Consider the following 21,416-nt stretch of genomic DNA (forward strand, 5'->3'; position numbering starts at 1 on the left):
GCTTTATGCGATTTACCTCTCTAGGGTTGCTCCTCTTTCTGGACTTCAGTCTCTCTTCACCACCACCACCCCCCCCCCCCCCCCCGCCGAATCCCACTCCTCGTTGCTCATCTTTCTTGTAAACAATTTTACAACACCAAGTTATAGTCCAGCAATTTTATTTTAAATTCACAAGCTTTCGGAGGCTTCCTCCTTCGTCAGGTGAACGATGTGAATCATTGTTCTCCTCTGAACCCTCTCCAAAGTTTGTATAAGGGTTTTTTTTAATAGCGTAGAATCTAGAAACGAACACAGCACGGGAAAGAAAAAGAAAGAGCAGTGGGAGGTAGAGATGATATGTGGAAAGAGAGAGAGGGAGACAGATTGAGAGAGAGGAAAGGAGAAACAGGATGAGACAGAGATAGGAAAACAAGTACACAGACACAGATACACTGGGAGAAACAGACTTCAAGGTACAGCGAGAGGAGGAAGAGAGCAGAGCAGAGCAGAGATATAAGTAGAAATCACTGTCAGTAATATTAAAGGCTCAATGCATTTCCTGTGACATTCTTTTGCCTGCTACTTTGTCAGAGACATCAACCCATTTAAAATGAATGCTTAAAGCCTCTGTTACAATAGTGGACATGGGGAATATCCCAAAATACACATTAAACATTCATCAGCCACGATGATTCTTGGCAATAGAGAAACAGATAGAGAGAGAGAAAGAGCACTGACGAAACAGAGATAGGAGAGACAGATTATATAGAGAGAGACACAGACAGGCGAACAGACTGATACAGCTACAGAGAGAAGAAATACAGACAGCGAGAAACAAAGATAGGAGAGACAGAGGTATATTTAGAGAGACGGGTGGACAGGCTGATACAGATACAGAAAGAGTACAGGCAACAAGAGAAACAGATAATAGAGTCAGGTGTATATAGAGAGAGAGATGAAGAAACTGATACAAATACAGAGAGGAGAGACAAAGGGGAAAGACAGCAAGAAATAGACAGGGAGAGGTGACAAAAAACAGAGAGAGTGACTGAGAGAGAGCCAAGCAAACAGTACTCAGTCACCATATTGGGCTCTTCCTGGAGCGTCTAATGGAAATGATGAACTCAAAGAGTGGTTGGAATGTGGAACTCACTACCACAAGGAGTAGTTAAGGTGAATAACATAGATGCATTTAAGGTGAAGCCAGATAAGTATATGAGGGAGAAAGGAATAGAAGGATATGCAGATAGGGTGAGATGAAATAGGGAGGGAGGAGGCTCGTGTGGAGCATTAACACCGGCATAGACCTGTTGAGCCGAATGCTTTTGTGCTGTGAATTCTATATAATTCCAATGCAAACACATGAGTTTCATGGGGTGGGGGGCTGCATTGTTCAGCCTATCAGACAATGCCCAGCACAAGTGATTTTCAGGTAGCAGCTTCCATAATTGGAAACTGAAACTATTGCCCATGGAGCATCTCCCTCTGCTTTTGATCTCTTCTACAATCCTTCATTACAGGCTGCATCACCGTCATCTCGGTAAGTCCCCCTCCCCATTATTCCTTCACCCCACACCCACACACCTTTATACACCATTTCATGAAACCATAGAAATCTCCACACAGAAGGAAACCCATTCAGCCCTTCCTGCCCCTGCCACCATGTCAGTGCTACCCTCCAATCCCATTTCCCTCCCTTTCCTGGTGCCCTTTAATACTTTTTCTTCAAGCCTTTATCTAATTCCCTCTGGCATGTTGTGACTGACTTGGCTTCAATAGCCCATTTGTGGGAATGGGCTTCATATCCCAACAACCTCTTGCATCAGAATTCACTGATGCGTAGACGTACAGAGAAGTTGCAACGCAGAAACAGGCCATTGGGCCCAGTCCGTGTCAGCGTCTAATCACATTTGCCTGCCCTGTTCCCATATCACTTTCATCCCCATTTCCTTCACCTCCCCCTACCCAATCTAGTCTTGAATGTTCTACTCTTCCTCTTTATACTTTTAGTACCAATTCTCCTTGTTAACCTGTGGAAATATCTTTCACTCTTTACTTTCAAACCTTTTCTTTGGTAATTAACGAATTATTATTATTATTATTCGAAAATAAAACAGCAAACTGAACAAAAATTGAAACTAACTCTGAAAACACTGTCCCTTGCCTGTCGCAAAGGCCTAGAAACGAGCATTGCCCTTTTAAGAATCAGCAATCAATTCAACTTTCACTTTTAAAATCTTGATCTTATTTCCATAAGCTCGGTCTAGTTTCAGGAGGTGACGAACGGGCATGGTTAACAAACTGCACAGGTTCCCTCTGTGACTTGCGGGATCTTACCAATAAACTAACTGTTAGGGAACATAGGAATTGCTGGACGAAAAGAGATCAAGGTCCATCTAGTTCGCCTTCTACCATCCTGGTAATGATAGTAGAGTTGTTAACTAATCATAGCAATCAATCTCCATCAATTATCTACAACAGACCCAGACATGAGGCGAGGAAAACCCCCAGTGGTGGAGAGCTCTGGGAACCAGAGGTCCAAAGTCACCTGCTCCTCCCGAGCCCCCCTGCACTTACCACATGTCATGTCTCAAATTCCTCATATTACTGCATCCCGAAATGTTCGCTTCTGAAAGAAATCTGTCTCATTTTGTATTTTTGTGAATCAAAGCTAATTGTAATAAATAAATGAGGCTGGCGGACCAATTTCCCGCGCTGTTCCCGCCAGAAATGTCACCGGCACGAGTCTAAAATTCGAATAATTGGGGGGTATTTTGCAAGAAAAAAACTCCCCAACTTTTCTCAATAATGAGCAGAGATACATGGTGTATTATGTATGACTAGCTGAAACGATCAAAAGGCTAGCACGCCCATTATTGAAGAGAGAGTGTCTCTATTGGTGCATTAAAAATACAGTGTACGTTCAACTGAACCAGAGAGAGAGAACGAGCTCAGTTAAACTCAGCAACCCTCGCAGTCGGATTACCAACACAAGGCGTTTGAGATCTCACTTCCAACCAGTCATTTTTTTCCTCCTCCCCTTAATTCTATAAATACATATACAGATTTTTTTTTTGGAATTGCTTTCATTCTGTTCTGGATCGTTATTTTTGTTTGTTCTTCAACTAAAGAGGGAAACTGCACCAGATCTGGATTTTAATTTTCTGTCATATATTTATATAGAATTTTTTTTTAAAGACCAAGTTGTGTGCTCCAACCAACCCCCTTCCCTGCAAGAGGAGAGAGCAAGCAGCTGTTTTAATAGAAGCCGATCGCTCGTGTGTGTGTGTGTGTGTGTGTCTGGCTGTCTGTATGTGAGAGATTCTGTGCGATCAACTTTGCCTTTGCAGTTGGCCCAGCCGAAGAAGTGAAGTGTTCGCCGGTGAAGAGAAAGAGAGAGATTTCCAGGAGGTGGGGAGACAGACAGAGAGAGAAAGAAAAAATAAGAGGATCGATGGTTTCTTTTCCGCACAGGAGGGATGTTACATTGAGAACAGAGAATTGAACGCGGGAGACAGAAGAGAGAGAGAGAGAGACCAGAAAAAAAACAAACCCTTTACTGTTACACACAGATCGGCATTCTTGGTCTAAAACCCCCTTCGCAGTGAAACATTACAAGAGATCGTGATATTGCAACAAGAATTTTTTTTAACAAAAAACAAAAATCGGACCGTGGAGTACGATGACGGCTGTCTCCTTATAGCGCTGATACTCTTCACTGTTTCTTTTTTTAAAAAAACCAACCAAATCAAGAAAGTTCCCCTCGTCGTATTTCTGGTGGGATACAATATAACCGAGCAACCATGAACTCGCTCCTAAGTTTACTCAATTGCTTTCTAGCCGCCCTGCTGTACTTTCACAGTGCTAAGGTAAGTCACGTTATCTCTCACTCTCTCTCCATATATGTGGAGAGAGAAAGACATGTTGATGTTTTATTAATAATCCTAATTATTAATAATTTTATTTATATATACATATATTTGTTCTTCCTAAAATATTGCACAGCAGCACGTGTGAGTTGCAGAGCCGGCTTGACACCGGCTACAGAGGGGAGGGGAAATAATGATGAAATTCATAATATGATTCAATTTCACTTCTATTTTCTTCCTCTCTTCACTCTCCCTCTCTTCCTCCCCCCTCTCTCTCCCTGCCTTTCTCTCCTTTCCCTCTCTCTCTCTCTCTGCCTCTCTTTCTCCCTTCCCTCTCTCTCTCTCACTCTCCCTCTATGTCTCTCTCTCTCCCTCGCTCTGTCTCTTTCTCTCTCCACACACTCCAACTAGAGTTTGGCGAGATTTTAACCTCGGTTTTTGCGGTTTTGACTCGCAGACCGAGTTGCGGCTGAACGGACCCCGTCAACGGAGAAGGAAGGGTGGGAAACTTGTCTATATTCACGTACTCTCCTCCCCACACACCCCCACCCCCCATCTTGTAAGAAAATTATGACATTATCGCCCACCTATTTAAAGGGGCAATATTTTAAAAAACATTTTTTTGAAAAAACAAAAAATCCAGGTTACTGAATGCAAACTCTATAGCTGCCTGGTGTGTCCCGCTAAGTGACAAGTCTGCACCGTCCCATAGATAATTTTGTTTATATTTTTTAAAACCAGCTATTTTCTCAGGGGATTGTTGCGAGCTCCGACCCATCCGCTCTCTCTCTCTCTCTCTCCCATTCTTTCTGACCCTTAATACGGGTTGAGATCATGAATTGGACCACGGGTTTCGGAAACTTTTCACCTTTGCCCAGAATCGCTTGCAGCTCCCAGGCTTGTCCTGTTAAGGAGGGTGGGAATTCTGAGGTAAGGATCAAGAGTGGGATCAACTCCTTTCTGAAAAGCAGTGATTTTGGAGTTTATTTCCATTAAAGCCGAAAGGCCGGAGATGGTGATTATTAATTATTATTATTTATGGGAGGGGTGAAAGAGACGCTGATTTAAGATTCAAATCCTTCAGTGATGTGCACTTTTCCATAGAGACCCGCCGGCTTTCAGCCCTGAACATTACAGCTCCACGCCTGATCTGACTGCTAATGCCCATTATTACTAGTCAAAGGGCATAACATCGGGAGACAGACACCGAGACAGACAGAGGAACACACAGAGAGCGGCAAATACACACTCACTCACACTTACACACACAAACAAACACACACTCAGACTCACACTCACACACAACACACTCAGACTCACACACACAATAAACAAACACACAAAGAAATAGAGGCATGCACAAGACAGCAGACAGACAGACAGACGTACACAGAGACAACCATTCAAAAGTGTGTCTCTGATTCTGTTTCTGTCCTTCTCTCTCCAGCAATCCTCCACCCCCCCCCCCCCCCCCGCTCTCTCTCGTTCTCTCCATCTGTCTATTCCCCCTCTGCCTCTTTTTCCATTTTTTTCTCCCTCTGCCTCAACCTGTCTATTTTCTCTTCTATTTTGTCCCCACACTTCTCCATCTCCTGTCTCTTTCCCTCTCCCGTCCGTTTCTCCCTCAGCTCCTGATTCTTTCTCCCTTTCCCCCCTCTCGGTTTCACCATCGATTTTACCTTCTATTTGTCCCTTTACTTCTCCCTCTCCGTCTATCTCTCCCTCTGTGTCTCTTCCTCTGTCTTTCCATGTCTCTCCCCCCTCCCCTCTCCTCTCCTCTCTTTGGATGCACTTATTCTTGACGTTCCAGCGCTGGAACGACCTCACAGACAGTTAAAGCGGCAACTTCTCTGCAGCTCGCTGAAACTTTTAACCCCTCTCCAAATTCCGACAGAAGTTGAGTCCGAGTACAGCAGGTGCCGCTGTTGGCGATGGTTAATGTTAAACTCTAGACATTCTTAACATTTATTGCATGTCCTCTGACTAAATATTTTCTCTCTCTCTCTCACCCTTCAATGATTATTCATGCGAGTAAATCAATATTTTTATAAAGTCAGTGATGTCGAAATGTAGAATCAGGAGGTCGAGTTTCAAAATAAATAAATAAATCCCCTTTTGACCTGGGTTCATGATCTATTAACTCCTCCCGCCCTTGTGCCGCTGCCAATTTTTGTTAAGAAGTGAAAAAAAAAAGTTTTAAATAAACTTAAATGTCTGGATGTCGCGCCCGGCCGACTCAAAAAGTTTTTGTTTTAAAAAAAATGGGGAACAAAGTTATTGTAAGAGAGCTCTGAATATTAATTCCCAACTATGTGAATCCAGGAATCATATCATTCCCTTTAAAAATAAATCAAATCAAGTCCTTTTTCCTAAAAGGTAAAAAATGTAAAATAATCCAAATATCTGGAAATTAAAATATTTGCAAGTCTGTTGCAGACTGGAACCTTTATGATTGTGAAGTATATTTCTTTTTAAAATATATAATTTATTGCAAAGCGTCCTTTATTTACGTGTGTGTTTTTGCTGCCACATCCTTTAATAAATGACAGCCCGGAGTGAAAGCCAATGTGTTTTTAACTATTTATAATCTCTTCTCCTCCCTCTCTCCCTCCCCTGTTTTTTGGCTCTGTAGACGGCGCATATCCCCAGCGAGGGACCTCGGAGGAACGAAGGTAACGAACTGTTGAATGTAACGAACGATTGCGGTAATTTCAAACCAAACGTTATATTTATTTTCCCCCCTCTCCTCCTCCGTTTACATAAGACAGATTTTGTTTGAATGTCTCTGCTCCAGCTGGCTTAGCACGGAGTTAGGTTGCCACCTGCTGGTCACTGGCAGAACCACGGATGCCAGCTTGCATTCCCCTCCCCCGTGATTTTCTGGTATTATCTATCCCTGGTATGGCGGTGGGGGGAGCAGTGATGAAGAGGCCTTTTGGATTATTTAAAGAACCACTATTTCCACAAATCGGTGTTTGACAAACTGGTTGTTAGCACAATTGCGTCGAAGATTTCATCCGGTGGCAGTGTTACTGATGCAGGGCCGTTGGTCCCTCTTTCCCTTTCCCCCGTCACCTCCAAAGAAAAGATTTGCCATTTACTTGTGTACACTTTTAATTGAGCATCAGTGCTAGTAAAGTTATGCTAAACCTTTATAAATCACTGGTTAGGCCCCAGCTGGAGTATTGTGTCCAATTCTGGGCACCACACTTTAGGAAGGATGTCAAGGCCTTGGAGAGGGTGCAGGGGAGATTTACCAGAATGGTACCAGGGATGAGGGACTTCAGTTATGTGAAGAGACTGGAGAAGTCAGGGTTGTTTTCCTTAGAGCAGAGAGAATGGTCAGGGGAAATTTGATAAAGGTGTTCAAAATCATGAGGGGTTTCGATCAAATGAATAAGGAGAACCTGTTTCCACTGGCAAGTGGCTTGCCAGAGAAAGGGAAACTTGGGGACTATTCGATCGCAGTGGTCTCTTGACCTGTGATCAACAGGGCAGTCACTGCTTATTTTGCATCAATGCAAAGCACTTTTGGTTTTGTTATGACAGAAGCTGTGCAGTTTAACTGTAGTAACACCTAGTGTTCAGGATTCAGTGATGGCAGGCACTGATACTCGAGCAGGCACTGGTACTGGTGCAGGCACTGGTATTGGTGCAGGCACTGGTACTGGTGCAGGCACTGGTATTGGTGCAGGCACTGGTACTGGTGCAGGCACTGGTATTGGTGCAGGCACTGGTACTGCAGGCACTGGTACTGGTGCAGGCACTGGTATTGGTGCAGGCACTGGTATTGGTGCAGGCACTGGTACTGGTGCAGGCACTGGTACTGGTGCAGGCACTGGTATTGACGTAGGCATTGATATTGACGCAGGCATTGATATTGACGTAGGCATTGATATTGACACAGGCACTGATGTTGACGAAGGTACTAATACTGGTGCAGGTACTGATAGCTGTGCAAGTACTGATATTGGCGCATGCACTGATACTGGTGCAGGCACTGATCTTGCTGATGTCCCTGATACTGGTGCAGGCACTGATCTTGCTGATGTCCCTGATACTGGTGCAGGCACTGATCTTGCTGATGTCCCTGATACTGGTGCAGGCACTGATCTTGCTGATGTCCCTGATACTGGTGCAGGCACTGAAATTGGTTTAGGCGCTGATAATGGTACAAGCACTCAAACTGGCGTAGGCGCTGATACAGGTGCTGGCGCTGATACAGGTGCTGGCGCTGATACAGGTGCAGGTACTGATGTTGGCACATGCACTGATTCTGCAGCAGTCCCTGATACTGTGGCAGGCACTGATACTTGTTCAGGCACTGGTACTGGTGTAGGTACTGATACTGACGCAGGCACTTGGTACCGGCACAGCCGCTGATACTGGTGCAGGCCTTGATTCTGATACTGGCGCACGCGCTGATACTGGCGCAGGCGCTGATACTGAAACAGGCGCTGATACTGGCGCAGGCGCTGATACTGAAACAGGCGCTGATACTGAAACAGGCACTGATACTGGCGCAGGCGCTGATACTGGCGCAGGCGCTGATACTGAAACAGGCACTGATACTGAAACAGGCACTGATACTGGCGCAGGCGCTGATACTGGCGCAGGCGCTGATACTGAAACAGGCGCTGATACTGAAACAGGCACTGATACTGAAACAGGCACTGATACTGGCGCAGGCGCTGATACTGAAACAGGCGCTGATACTGAAACAGGCACTGATACTGGCGCAGGCGCTGATACTGGCGCAGGCACTGATACTGAAACAGGCGCTGATACTGAAACAGGCACTGATACTGGCGCAGGCGCTGATACTGAAACAGGCACTGATACTGGCGCAGGCGCTGATACTGAAACAGGCACTGATACTGGCGCAGGCGCTGATATTGGCGCAGGTACTGGTACTGGTTCGGGCACTGATACTGGCACAGCTGCTGATACTGGTGCAGGTACTAATACTGGCGCAAGTACTCACACAAGCATTGATACTGGTACAGCTACTTCTACTGGTGCAACCGCTGATACTGCCATTGATACTGATACTGGTGCTGGCACTGATAATGGTGCAGATACTGATTCTGCCATTGATACTGATATTGGTGCTGTTATTGATACTGGTGCAGGCACTGATACCATCATAGGCACTGATACTGGCACAGTTGCTGATATTGCCGCAGTAAGTGGTACTGGTGCAGGCGATGAGACTGGCACAGGCACTGATACAAATGCAGGTACTGATATCGGCACATGCACTGATTCTGCAGCAGTCCCTGATACTGTGGCAGGCACTGATACTTGTTCAGGCACTGGTACTGGTGTAGGTACTGATACTGGCGCAGGCACTTGGTACCGGCATGGCCGCTGATACTGGTGCAGGCCCTAATACTGGCACCGTTGCTGATACTGGTACAGGTGCTGATATTTGTGCAGATATTGAAACTGGTACAATCACTGAAACTGGTGCAGGCCCCTATACTGGCACAGCTGCTGATACTGGCACAGGTACTGATACTGGTGCAGATGCTGATACTGGCATAGATGCTGATACTGACATAGGTACTGATACTGACATAGGTACTGATACTGGCACAAGTACTGATACTGGTGCAGATGCTGATACTGGCATAGATGCTGATACTGACATAGGTACTGATACTGGCGCAAGTACTGACACAGGCACTGATACTGACATAGGTACTGATACTGGCACAAGTACTGATACTGGTGCAGATGCTGATACTGGCATAGATGCTGATACTGACATAGGTACTGATACTGGCGCAAGTACTGACACAGGCACTGATACTGGCACAGGTACTGATACTGGCACAGGTACTGATACTGGCATAGATGCTGATACTGACATAGGTACTGATACTGGCGCAGGTACTGATTCTGGCGCAAGTACTGACACAGGTACTGATACTGGCACAGGTACTGATACTGGCACAGCCGTTGATACTGGCGCAGGTACTGATACTGGCACAAGTACTGACACAGGCACTGATACGGTTGCAGGCACTGGTACTGGCTCTGGCACTAATAATGGTGCAGGTATTGATACTGGCAAAGATACTGATACTGGTGCAGGCATTAATACTGGCGCAGATACTGATATTGGTGCAGGCGCAGATTCTGGCACAGGCGCCGATACTGGTGCAGGCATTGATACTGGTGCAGGCATTGATATTGGCGCAGGCACTGGTATGGATGCAGAAGCTGATACTGGCACAGCCGCTGATATTGCCACAGGCACTGATTTTGGCACAGATATTGATACTGGTGCAAGCACTGATACTGGTGCAGGCACCGATACTAGTCCAGGCACTGATAATGGCAAAAGTACTGATATTGGCACAGGTACTGATACTGGCGCAGGTTCTAATACTGGCGCAGGTACTGATATTGGCGCAGGTTCTAATACTGGCGCAGGTACTGATACTGGCGCAGGTACTGATATTGGCACAGATATTGATATTGGCGCAGATATTGATATTGGCGCAGATATTGATATTGGCGCAGGTACTGGTATTGGCGCAGATATTGATATTGGCGCAGGCACTGACATTGGTGCAGGCCCTAGGTATTGGTGCAGGCCCTGGGTATTGGTGCAAGCCCTAGGTATTGGTGCAGGCCCTGGGTATTGGTGCAGGCCCTGGGTATTGGTGCAGGCACCGACATTGGTGCAGGTCCTGATATTGGTGCAGGCCCTAGGTATTGGTGCAGGCACTGGGTATTGGTGCAGGCCCTGGGTATTGGTGCAGGCACTGGGTATTGGTTCAGGCACTGGGTATTGGTGCAGGCACTGGGTATTGGTGCAGGCCCTGGGTATTGGTGCAGGCACTGGGTATTGGTTCAGGCACTGGGTATTGGTGCAGGCCCTGGGTATTGGTGCAGGCCCTGGGTATTGGTGCAGGCCCTAGGTATTGGTGCAGGCACTGGGTATTGGTGCAGGCCCTGGGTATTGGTGCAGGCACTGACATTGGTGCAGGCACTGGGTATTGGTGCAGGCACTGGGTATTGGTGCAGGCAATGACATTGGTGCAGGCCCTGGGTATTGGTGCAGGCCCTAGGTATTGGTGCAGGCCCTGGGTATTGGTTCAGGCACTGGGTATTGGTGCAGGCCCTGGGTATTGGTGCAGGCACCGATATTGGTGCAGGCCCTGGGTATTGGTGCAGGCCCTGGGTATTGGTGCAGGCACTGACATTGGTGCAGGCCCTGGGTATTGGTGCAGGCACTGGGTATTGGTGCATGCCCTGGGTATTGGTGCAGGCCCTGGGTATTGGTGCAGGCCCTGGGTATTGGTGCAGGCCCTGATATTGGTGCAGGCCCTGGGTATTGGTGCAGGCCCTGGGTATTGGTGCAGGCCCTGGGTATTGGTGCAGGCACTGACACTGGTGCAGGCCCTGGGTATTGGTGCAGGCCCTGGGTATTGGTGCAGGCACTGACACTGGTGCAGGCCCTGGGTATTGGTGCAAGCCCTGGGTATTGGTGCAGGCAATGACACTGGTGCAGGCCCTAGGTATTGGTGCAGGCACCGATATTGGTGCAGGCCCTGGGTATTGGTGCAGGACCTGGGTATTGGTGCAGGCCCTGGGTATTGGTGCAGGCCCTGGGTATTGGTGCAGGCCCTGGGTATTGGTGCAGGCACTGACACTGGTGCAGGCCCTGGGTATTGGTGCAGGCCCTGGGTATTGGTGCAGGCAATGACACTGGTGCAGGCCCTGGGTATTGGTGCAGGACCTGGGTATTGGTGCAGGCACTGGGTATTGGTGCAGGCACTGATATTGGTGCAGGCACTGGTATTGGTGCAGGCCCTGGGTATTGGTGCAGGCACTGATATTGGTGCAGGCACTGGTATTGGTGCAGGCCCTGGGTATTGGTGCAGGCCCTGGTATTGGTGCAGGCACTGGGTATTGGTGCAGGCACTGATATTGGTGCAGGCACTGGTATTGGTGCAGGCACTGATATTGGTGCAGGCACTGGTATTGGTGCAGGCACTGGGTATTGGTGCAGGCACTGATATTGTTGCAGGCCCTGGGTATCGGTGCAGGCACTGGTATTGGTGCAGGCACTGATATTGGTGCAGGCACTGGTATTGGTGCAGGCACTGGTATTGGTGCAGGCACTGGTATTGGTGCAGGCACTGGGTATTGGTGCAGGCACTGGGTATTGGTGCAGGACCTGGGTATCGGTGCAGGCACTGATATTGGTGCAGGCACTGATATTGGTGCAGGCACTGGGTATTGGTGCAGGCACTGATATTGGTGCAGGCACTGACACTGGTGCAGGCCCTGGGTATTGGTGCAGGCCCTGGGTATTGGTGCAGGCACTGACACTGGTGCAGGCCCTGGGTATTGGTGCAGGACCTGGGTATTGGTGCAGGCCCTGGGTATTGGTGCAGGCACTGATATTGGTGCAGGCACTGACACTGGTGCAGGCCCTGGGTATTGGTGCAGGCCCTGGGTATTGGTGCAGGCACTGATATTGGTGCAGGCCCTGGGTATTGGTGCAGGCCCTGGGTATTGGTGCAGGCACTGACACTGGTGCAGGCACTGGGTATTGGTGCAGGCCCTGGGTATTGGTGCAGGCACTGATATTGGTGCAGGCCCTGGGTATTGGTGCAGGCCCTGGGTATTGGTGCAGGGACTGGGTATTGGTGCAGGCACTGGGTATTGGTGCAGGCACTGATATTGGTGCAGTTACCGATATTGGTGCAGGCACTGGGTATTGGTGCAGTTACCGATATTGGTGCAGGCACTGGGTATTGGTGCAGGCACTGGGTATTGGTGCAGGCACTGATATTGGTGCAGGACCTGGGTATTGGTGCAGGCACTGATATTGGTGCAGGCCCTGGGTATTGGTGCAGGCCCTGGGTATTGGTGCAGGCCCTGGGTATTGGTGCAGGCACTGATATTGGTGCAGGCCCTGGGTATTGGTGCAGGCCCTGGGTATTGGTGCAGGCACCAATATTGGTGTAGGCACCGGTATTGGTGCAGGCCCTGGGTATTGGTGCAGGCACCAATATTGGTGTAGGCACCGGTATTGGTGCAGGCACTGATATTGGTGCAGTTACCGATATTGGTGCAGGCACTGACACTGGTGCAGGCACTGACACTGGTGCAGGCACCTATACTGTTGCAACCAGTGTAAAAACCATCTTATATGAAATGCAATATTGAAATGCTTGGGGTTCTGTGGCACATTCAGCTCTGGACTCAGGGAATAAATAGATTCCCAGTAATAACCCCCGCTTCTGAAGGTCTTATTGTTTTCAGGGCAGAGATAAGTTTTCTAAGCGGTTTACTTAATTAGCCCCAACCTCCCACGAGTTCTGCTCAGCCCCTCCTCTCGCTCCCCGCAGGTTTTGTCTCTGTGAGTGACAGGGGTCCATCGTTTGCACGAGGAGATCTCCACAGTCAGTCTCAATCTCCCCTGGGCTAAGGAGGGGTGGGAAATAGCCAGGGTTCCCGCTCCCGATCGCTGCCCCATTCCCCCCCTGCCCCCAGAGTGGCTCCTGCTGTTAATTGAGCGTGTGCGGATGTCGGGAATTGGGTATGGTGCTGATCCTCCCCCCCATGGTTGAATAGCCTGCTGGTGATCACTGTCAAGGCCCACACGTGAAGAAGAGCAGCTTGGGCAAGGTAGTGGGAGGGGAATGGGCAACCAGTCCCTTAGGAACTGTAGCCCAGGAGGAGTCGGCACTTTTTAAAAGAGATGGGGGAGAAAAATAACGGAAAGATTATATGAGCAATTCTTAGGGAGTCTGAAACCAGTTTTTATTTGCAATACATATAAAACACAAAACCGCTCCCAGTGAGGTATATCGATGCTCTCTAACCCCACCCAAACCTAACATGGAGATACTGCGAAAGCATGTCACAGTGAGGGGAGAGAGGGAGGGCTTGTGTAGTTCGCTTAAGAGTCCTAATAACACAGGCCGTTACAGCAAAGCTGTGTCTTTTTGAAAGGACTGGAAGCATGGGGTGTTATACTGCAGGATGTCCTGTGTATATAATGACAAATGTTCTAGGCTGACACTTCAGTGCAGTACTGAGGGAGTGCTGCACTGTTGGAGGTTCCCTTCTTTCGGATGAAACGTTAAACTGAGGTCCCGTCTGCCCCCTCAGGTGGACGTAAAAGATCCCGCAGCACTATTTCGAAGAAGAGCAGGGGAGTTCTCCCCGGTGCCCTGGCCGATATTTATCCCTCAACAAATATCACTGAAACAGATGATCTGGTCATTATCACATTGCTGACTGTGGGATCTTGCTGTGCGCAAATTGGCTGCCGCATTTCCTACTTTACAACAGTGACTACACTTCAAAAAGGACTACATTGGCTGTAAAGTGCTTTGGGACGTCCTGAGGTCACGAAAGGTGCTATAGAAATGCAAATCTTTTTCTCTTTTACGAACATTTTTTCTTTAGGGCTTGTGATGTAGGGAGCAGGGATACAGATCAGAAATTCAGGCGTGTGAAACTCTGCATCCCTAAAGACTAAAATTTGCCTCAGGATGTTTCATGTGGTGACTCGGTTAGGGAGGGAACTGTAAGCAGCATGTGTTGTTTCAAAGGCTGTCACATTGGGCAGTTAATTCACTTTGTATCTCAGATCTCGGCCAGCATAAAAACATAGCCAGCGCCATCCTGAATGGGGCCTTTTATATTAAAGGAGCTGCACTGAGCTCCCTCTATCGTTCGCACTTCATGGTACAAACATCATCCCTGCACCACCCCCGCACCACCAACTCCCTGTTGTATTTGGGGAACTGGTGGCATCGTAGACCCATGGAATCAGTCCAATGCCTATCCACTGTTACAGCAACTGGGTTTCAGTGTTGCCTAGCTGATACCGTGTGACTGGGCACCTCACTGTGAATTAAACAGGGGGGGGGGGCGGAGGGAAGAGTGACACACTGAGGTCACTCCCCATAGACAAAAATAATAAAAATAGGCAACATCTATATAACGTATTACATGTAGCGTCAACTTCCTGTAAGCGTCACACTTACTTCCTGTCACACCTTATCCGTCACACTTTAGGGTATCCTTTGACTCGCCGCGAGCAACGCCACGGGAGATCTGCCAATAGTACCTAGGAAGTCTAGCGCGTATTTCCAGTAAGTGTCACACTTACTTCCTGTCACCCTTTTCCCGTCACAGCCCTGTTCTAAAACCGCACGTCCCCCAACTCGCCCTGACTAATGGCGGGAGAAACACAAAATAGAAAATGGTGGAAAGACACAACAGATCTGTCGGCACCTGAAAGAGAAAAGACGAGAGAAAGCCTTTATTTTGGTTCATTAGGTTCCTTGTTTTCTCAGGTTGCAGTTCTAAGTTCTACTGGTGTGGAGGTTCAGGGAAAGTTGCCTCACACTTGTAGTATAACTGGGATCCCTTGGACCTCCTGGAGCATTTCATAAGTTTACCCCGGAACCTTTTGTTCCTCTCTGTATATGTTTTATGTAGTCTGGGCACCCGCACTCGGTGTCAGCCTTGGCTCTGTTGGTAGCACCATCATCTCTCAATCAGAAGGTTGTAGGTTCACGTTCCACCCCAGAGACTTCAGCACATAATCTAGGCTGATGCTTCGGTGCCAGTACTGAGGGAGTGCTGCACTGTTGGCTGTTGGCTGTTTTTCTGATGAGACGTTAAACTGAGGCCCCGCCTGCCCTCTCAGGTGGATGTAAACGATCCCATGGCACTATTTCGTAGAAGAGCAGGGGAGTTCTCCCCAGCGTCCTGGCTAATATCTATCCCTCAACCAACATCACTGAAACAGATGATCTGCTCATTATCACATCACTGTTTATGGGACCTTGCTGTGTGCAAATTGGCTGCCACATTTCCAACATTACAACAGCGACTACACTTAAAAAAAAAAGTACTCCATTGGCCGTAAAGTGCTTTAGGACATCCTGAGGCCGTGCTACATATATGCAAGTTCTTTCTCTCATTTGGCTCTGAGAGTGGGATTTGCTGCCTGGCAGAATAAATCAAGGTGCTGCTGACTGCAAATGGATACTGTAGCTACTGGTCAGACGGTTTAACCATATGTAGGCCCCAATGTCAGCGCAATGTTAAAGCACTCCAGCCTTCCCCCGCGCACTCCCCAATCCCCCCTCCTGGTAGAAGATCCTTTATGATCGGCGTTTGAGTGAGGGTGGCTTCGATTACCACACGAAAGGCAGTGAAGGTTGAGGGAGGCTTTGTAGCTGTCCTGATAGTACAGCGTTATCTGATATCACTCCACATTCGACCACAGAATGTACGACTGGGGTGGGATGGATGGGGGTGGGTGGGTGGGTGGTTGAGAGACGGAGAGATAGAAAACTGTATAAACAGCTCTGTATACAGTTTAGAAAAATATAAGATAAGATACTAGCAGACCTGGTTATAAAGGCCAACTTTAAAATGTGATTGAACAGCAAAAACACGAGACAAGGTCATACAGTAGAAACTCGTCCTTCATTGACCTGCCTTTTGCCAACTTGTATTCGCAGTGTCTTGTTTCAGTTTCATTTTAACCCTTTAACGCCTCTCTCAGTGATTCTTCTTGGTTTATTCCTGGTTTATTCTTTACATTTTTTTTTTCTCTTTTAAAATGTAGTTTTATTTTTGGGTGGATGGGGGGAGGGTGTGGGAGTGGGAACAAGCTCTGGTGTATTGGTTTGTAATATAGCCATGGGCTGTCCCATCTTGGCTTCCCCCACTCCCTCCGATGGCGCTTCAGACCAGGAAGGATCCCGGGGCTCGATCCCCACCCCGAGCCCTTTGCTGCGTTAATTGCTCTCTGCTGGGACAACTCTCTGAGGCAGAGGGAACAGATGTGGCAGGAGGTGGCGAGTGAGTAGAGGGTGCTACAATTAATTTCAGTGCTCGCAGATTAGGGAAGTGGGAAAAACCGGCCTGTGTCCCTGCACGGATTGACTCCCTCCGGATTGTGTCCTCTGGAGTGCATTTTGGGGCGGGGGGGGGGGGGGGGGGGGGCCGCGGGGGGGCAGGATCAGCCTCCGTCCGTGAGGTCTCCCACGGTCGAGCAGCCGGCCAGCGCTCGGCGTCTAGACTCGCAGGTGAGGAATAACTCGCAGGTGAGGCGCGAGATTCAGAAGAAGCGGTCGTGGAACTGTAACCCCAGCAAGAGTCAGCCGCTTTAGGAGCAGAGGGGGCGGAGAGGGAGGGAGGGAGGGAGGGAGGGAGGGAGCAAAAGAGAGATATTCCAAACTTTGTTAGTTAGTGAAGTATATCTGCTGGCCTGTGTGTGTGTGTTTGTGTCTTGAGTGCTGCCGGCAATCTCAGGACAGGCTGTATAACAGGAACAGCTGAAGGACAATACTGAAGGTCAGCCACATCATTCTAAAGGCCAATCCCTCGATCTGGTTTAGTCGGTAATTGCCGTCAAAAATCACCCGGACCAGCGCTCTTTTTATTCCACCATCTTGTTTTTTTTTACCCTTGTCCTGATCATTTTATTCTATGCCGGCCCATCTCGCACTGGCGTTGCCCGTGGAAAGTCGGGGCAAAGCGAATTCCAACCCTCACCTTCAGAGTTGCATTGGCGATGCTGTGGGTGCAGGTTGTGGGGAGGATGAGCCACATCTGGAGCTCGAGCAATCTCCGTCTAGTGGTAGAAGTGTGAAACTGCAGGCACGACGGGGTGACAGGTAACAAGAAAGAAAAGAAGTCCTTGCATTTCTATAGCGCCTTTCACGACCTCAGGATGTCCCAAAGCGCTTTACACCCAATTAAGTACTTTTTGAAGTGTAGTCACTGTTGTAATGTCGGAAACGCAGCAGCCAATTCATGCACAGCAAGATCCCACAAACAGCAATGAGATAAATGATCAGTTTTAGTGATGTTGGGTTGAGGGATAAATATCGGCCCAGGAGTCTGGGGAGAACTCCCCTGTTTTTCTTTGAATAGTGCCATGGGACATTTTACATTCTACCTCAGAGGGCAGACAGGGCCTCAGTTTAACTTCTCGTCTGAAAGACGGCACCTCCAACAGTGCAGCACTGCCTCAGTTCTACACTGGAGTGTCACCTAGATTTTGTGCTAATGTTGAGTGGGAGTGGGACTTGAACCTACAACCTTCTGACTTGGAGGCAAGAGTGCTACCCACTGAGCCACACCTTCCTTTAGGGAAAGTAAACCTGCCGTCCTTACTCGGTTTGGCCTGTGTGTGACTCCAGTCCCCACACCAATGTGGTTGACTCTTAACTGCCCTCTGAAGTGGCCTAGCAACCCACTCAGATGTACCAAAAAACCATTACAGCAGATCAAGAAGATGGCCCACCACCACCTTCTCAGGGCGACTAGAGATGGGCAATAAATGCCAGCCTTGCCAGCGATGCCCACATCCAGAGAATGAATTTTAAATGAGCACATGTAACACAAGGTGCACTGCTGCTAAGGTGAAGCCATGTCCCTTTGTCTAATTGCTGTGATTACGGGCATCCCAAAGTCAGTAATCGCTCTAAGATTCATCTTGAGATCAATTGGAGGCTAATTCTTGCTCTATAGGTTGGCAGTTGCTTGTAAATCCCAAGGTCAGAGACAAAAAGAAAAGCATGAATGGTCGCTTTGCACCCAGAGCAAAGTGTGACAAGTTTGAAGTGTGACGTCTGAAGTGGCATTGCTGATTGGTAGCCTTTGCTGTGGAGCACGGTTGCCATGTTTAGCTGGTAACCCGGTTTGGCCCTTTTGAGCCCAACTGCTCTAAATCGCAAATCAAGGGAACCGCAGCTACTTATGAACCGCCGAGGTCAGCCAGAGGTCAAGGCACTTGTTGCCGATTGCAAATTTTCAGGCTCGAATCTAATAATTCACTTGGGGAGTAGTGGCGTAGGAAGAAACTGTTCGATTTGTGACTTTGGGAGGTGGCGACCTACTCTTCCTAGGGTCTGGCAGTACGAGCTGGTTTACTTTGGTATCACCTACTGTCACCTTCACCCATGGTTGGAGGGCATTGCCACACCACTGTGGCATCAACCGTCAACCATTCGGTACGCAAAGCCCACCTGACCAAGTCAGCTTTCACTAAAACAGAAACATTTTCTGCAGCTCGTTCCATCCCCCCCCCCGCCTCCGCAATCTGGAAGAACCAAATTGTGGTCTGTACATTGTCAATAAGGCGGAATGCCAGCACCATAGCACTAGAGGTACCCTTTGGCCTCGATCTCAGTGTTGTTTCTGGTGTCAGTGAAGGTGTCCTAGTTAAGGCAGTGTGACGGTCGGTGGATGGCAGTGCTCTGTGAGCCAGTCGTGCTGTGCGTTTGAATGCTAAATGAACCGTTGCTAATGACGTGATATCGAATGAAGGTGACTGTGCAAGGGATATGGGGAACGCCTTACCCTTTGTGAATCACAGTGAACCGCCACTTAAAGACGGGACCCAATTTACCTCATGGACCATTGGTAGCACTGAAAGGGACATATCTGCACACTTACCAGTGTCTCTCAATCCTCCAATGTCGTTTATACTTTGAAACAGGCACAGAGCAGCCATTTTGGGCCTGATTGTCTAATTAACATTAGCACTGGGTGGATTTAACCATTTTGTGGGGGCGGGGGTGAAGACAGTGATGTCAGGAGGTATCTCTAGTGCAATTCAATGTATATATTATATTCTATAATCATGTGCTGTGTATATGATATGCTATAACCTTACTGCATATCTATCTCGCCACCACCTCTCTCGACCCCTCCACTGCTTTTGATTTGTCAAGCTGCATGTCCGACATCCAGTGCTGGATGAGCAGAAATTTCCCCCAACTAATTATTGGGAAGACCGAAGCCATTGTCCTCAGTCCCGACCACAAACTCCATTCCCTAATCACCGACTCTATCCCTCTCCCTGGCCACTGTTTGAGGCTGAATCAGACTGATTGCAACCTTGGCGTCCTATTTGACCCTGAGATGAGCTTCCAACCCCATATCCGTTCCAACACCAAGACCGCCTACTTCCATCTCCGTAACATCTCCCGTCTCCGCCCCTGCACCAGCTCATCTGCTGCTGAAACCCTCATAGAGGGTCACCTATAGAATCGACTATTCCAATGCTCTCCTGGCCGGCCTCCCACCTTGCACCCTCCTTAAATTTGAGCTCATCCGAAACTCTGCTGCCCGTATCCTAACTCGTACCAAGTCCCGTTCTCCCATCACCCCTGTGCTCGCTGACCTATATTGGCTCCCAGTCCGGCAACGCCTCGATTTTAAAACTCTCATCCTTGTTTTCAAATCCCTCCACGGCCTCGCCCCTCCCTATCTCTGTAACCTCCTCCAGCCCTACAACCCTCCGAGATCTCTGCGCTCCTCCAATTCTGGCCACTTAAGCATCCCCAATTTTCATCACCCCACCATTGGTGGCTATGCCTTCAGCTGCCTAGACCCTAACCTCTGGAATTCCCTCCCTAAACCTCTCCGCCTCTCTACCTCTCTCTCTCCGCCTTTAAGACCCTTCTTAAAACCTATCTCTTTGACCAAGCTTTTGGTCACCTGTCCTAATATCTCCCTATGTGGCTCAATGTCAAATTTTGTTTGATAATCGCTCCTGTGATGCGCCTTGGGACGTTTTGCTATGCTAAAGATGCTATATAAATGCAAGTTGTTGTTGTTGTTGTTTATATAGTGGGTGATAGTCCCTCAGGAAGTAGTTTCAATATCTGCTTCCAGGGCGAAACACCCCCTGACGACAAAGGTGACTGGTTGCTGCCGGCGCTGGTGTTTTGTTTTAGCCGCCGAGGTCAGGGACAGTCCATGGTCGGCAGGGGTGGTGGGGGCGGTGGGGGTCGCAGCATCCGCCTCGCGGTGCAAACCAGGCCGATTTCGGCACCATGGCAACCAGGTGGCATAAGGCTACACAGCCGGAGTCTGAGGAGGCCCTGGGGCGGCCCTGGGTTAACATCTCAGCGCCGAGCAGAATAAAAGAAGGCTGCTCTTTCCGTAATACGCAGTTTTACCTCTCGGCAATCGCGCCTCTCTCTCTCCAAAAGAGATTGTTCACAATCGGCCGTTCCAATCTCCCTAGTAACCCCGGCAAACAAGAAAGAGGGCCGCGAGCCTGTGAGTCGGCATGAGCCGATATCAAGCCTTTAGCTATCAGGCTAATCGGCACTCTTATCAGGCACGCGCCTCTGTCTAATCTCCACCAGCACACCAGCCAGTGTACCGTCTCGAGTCAAACAGAATCACTGTGCAGGTTAGACAGCTTCCTCGATCACAGCTGAGCGGTGGTGACAGATACAGTCAACACGATCAGTGTGGAAAATTATAATGGTGGAGACGGTGAAATCACACCCCGTAACTATTCCAGTTTTGTGGAACAACGCTCAAGAATGGTGCGAACTAATCCAGGGATTTGTAACGCGATGTCTGGAGGGATTTTTCTTTCCGCAGTTTCCCCCAACACCCCGCCCCACCCCCCCATACTCTTCTGTCAAACTGATTTCACTTTGAACTGACTGTGAAGGCACAGCACACACTCCAATGGTGGAGCGATTAAAATCGGGGAGGCCAGAATCGGAGGAGGGCAGAGATCTCGGAGGGTTGTAGGGC

At 48.6% G+C, this 21,416-nt stretch overlaps 1 protein-coding gene across 3 annotated transcripts in view; it reads left to right on the forward strand.

The window, feature by feature from the left end:
* Window positions 1–2,950: 2,950 nt before the first annotated feature.
* Window positions 2,951–21,416, forward strand: part of vegfab (vascular endothelial growth factor Ab) — a 40,825-nt gene continuing 22,359 nt past the window's right edge. For all 3 annotated transcript variants that reach the window (XM_067985176.1, XM_067985178.1, XM_067985177.1), the window contains exons 1-2: window positions 2,951–3,848; window positions 6,481–6,520. In XM_067985176.1, coding sequence (XP_067841277.1) covers window positions 3,783–3,848; window positions 6,481–6,520 — 106 coding nt within the window. In that variant the 5' untranslated portion in view covers window positions 2,951–3,782. The remainder of the gene's footprint in view (window positions 3,849–6,480; window positions 6,521–21,416) is intronic.

This window comes from Heptranchias perlo, chromosome 5 (genome assembly GCF_035084215.1).
Source record: "Heptranchias perlo isolate sHepPer1 chromosome 5, sHepPer1.hap1, whole genome shotgun sequence".
NCBI classification, from domain to species: Eukaryota; Metazoa; Chordata; class Chondrichthyes; order Hexanchiformes; family Hexanchidae; genus Heptranchias; species Heptranchias perlo.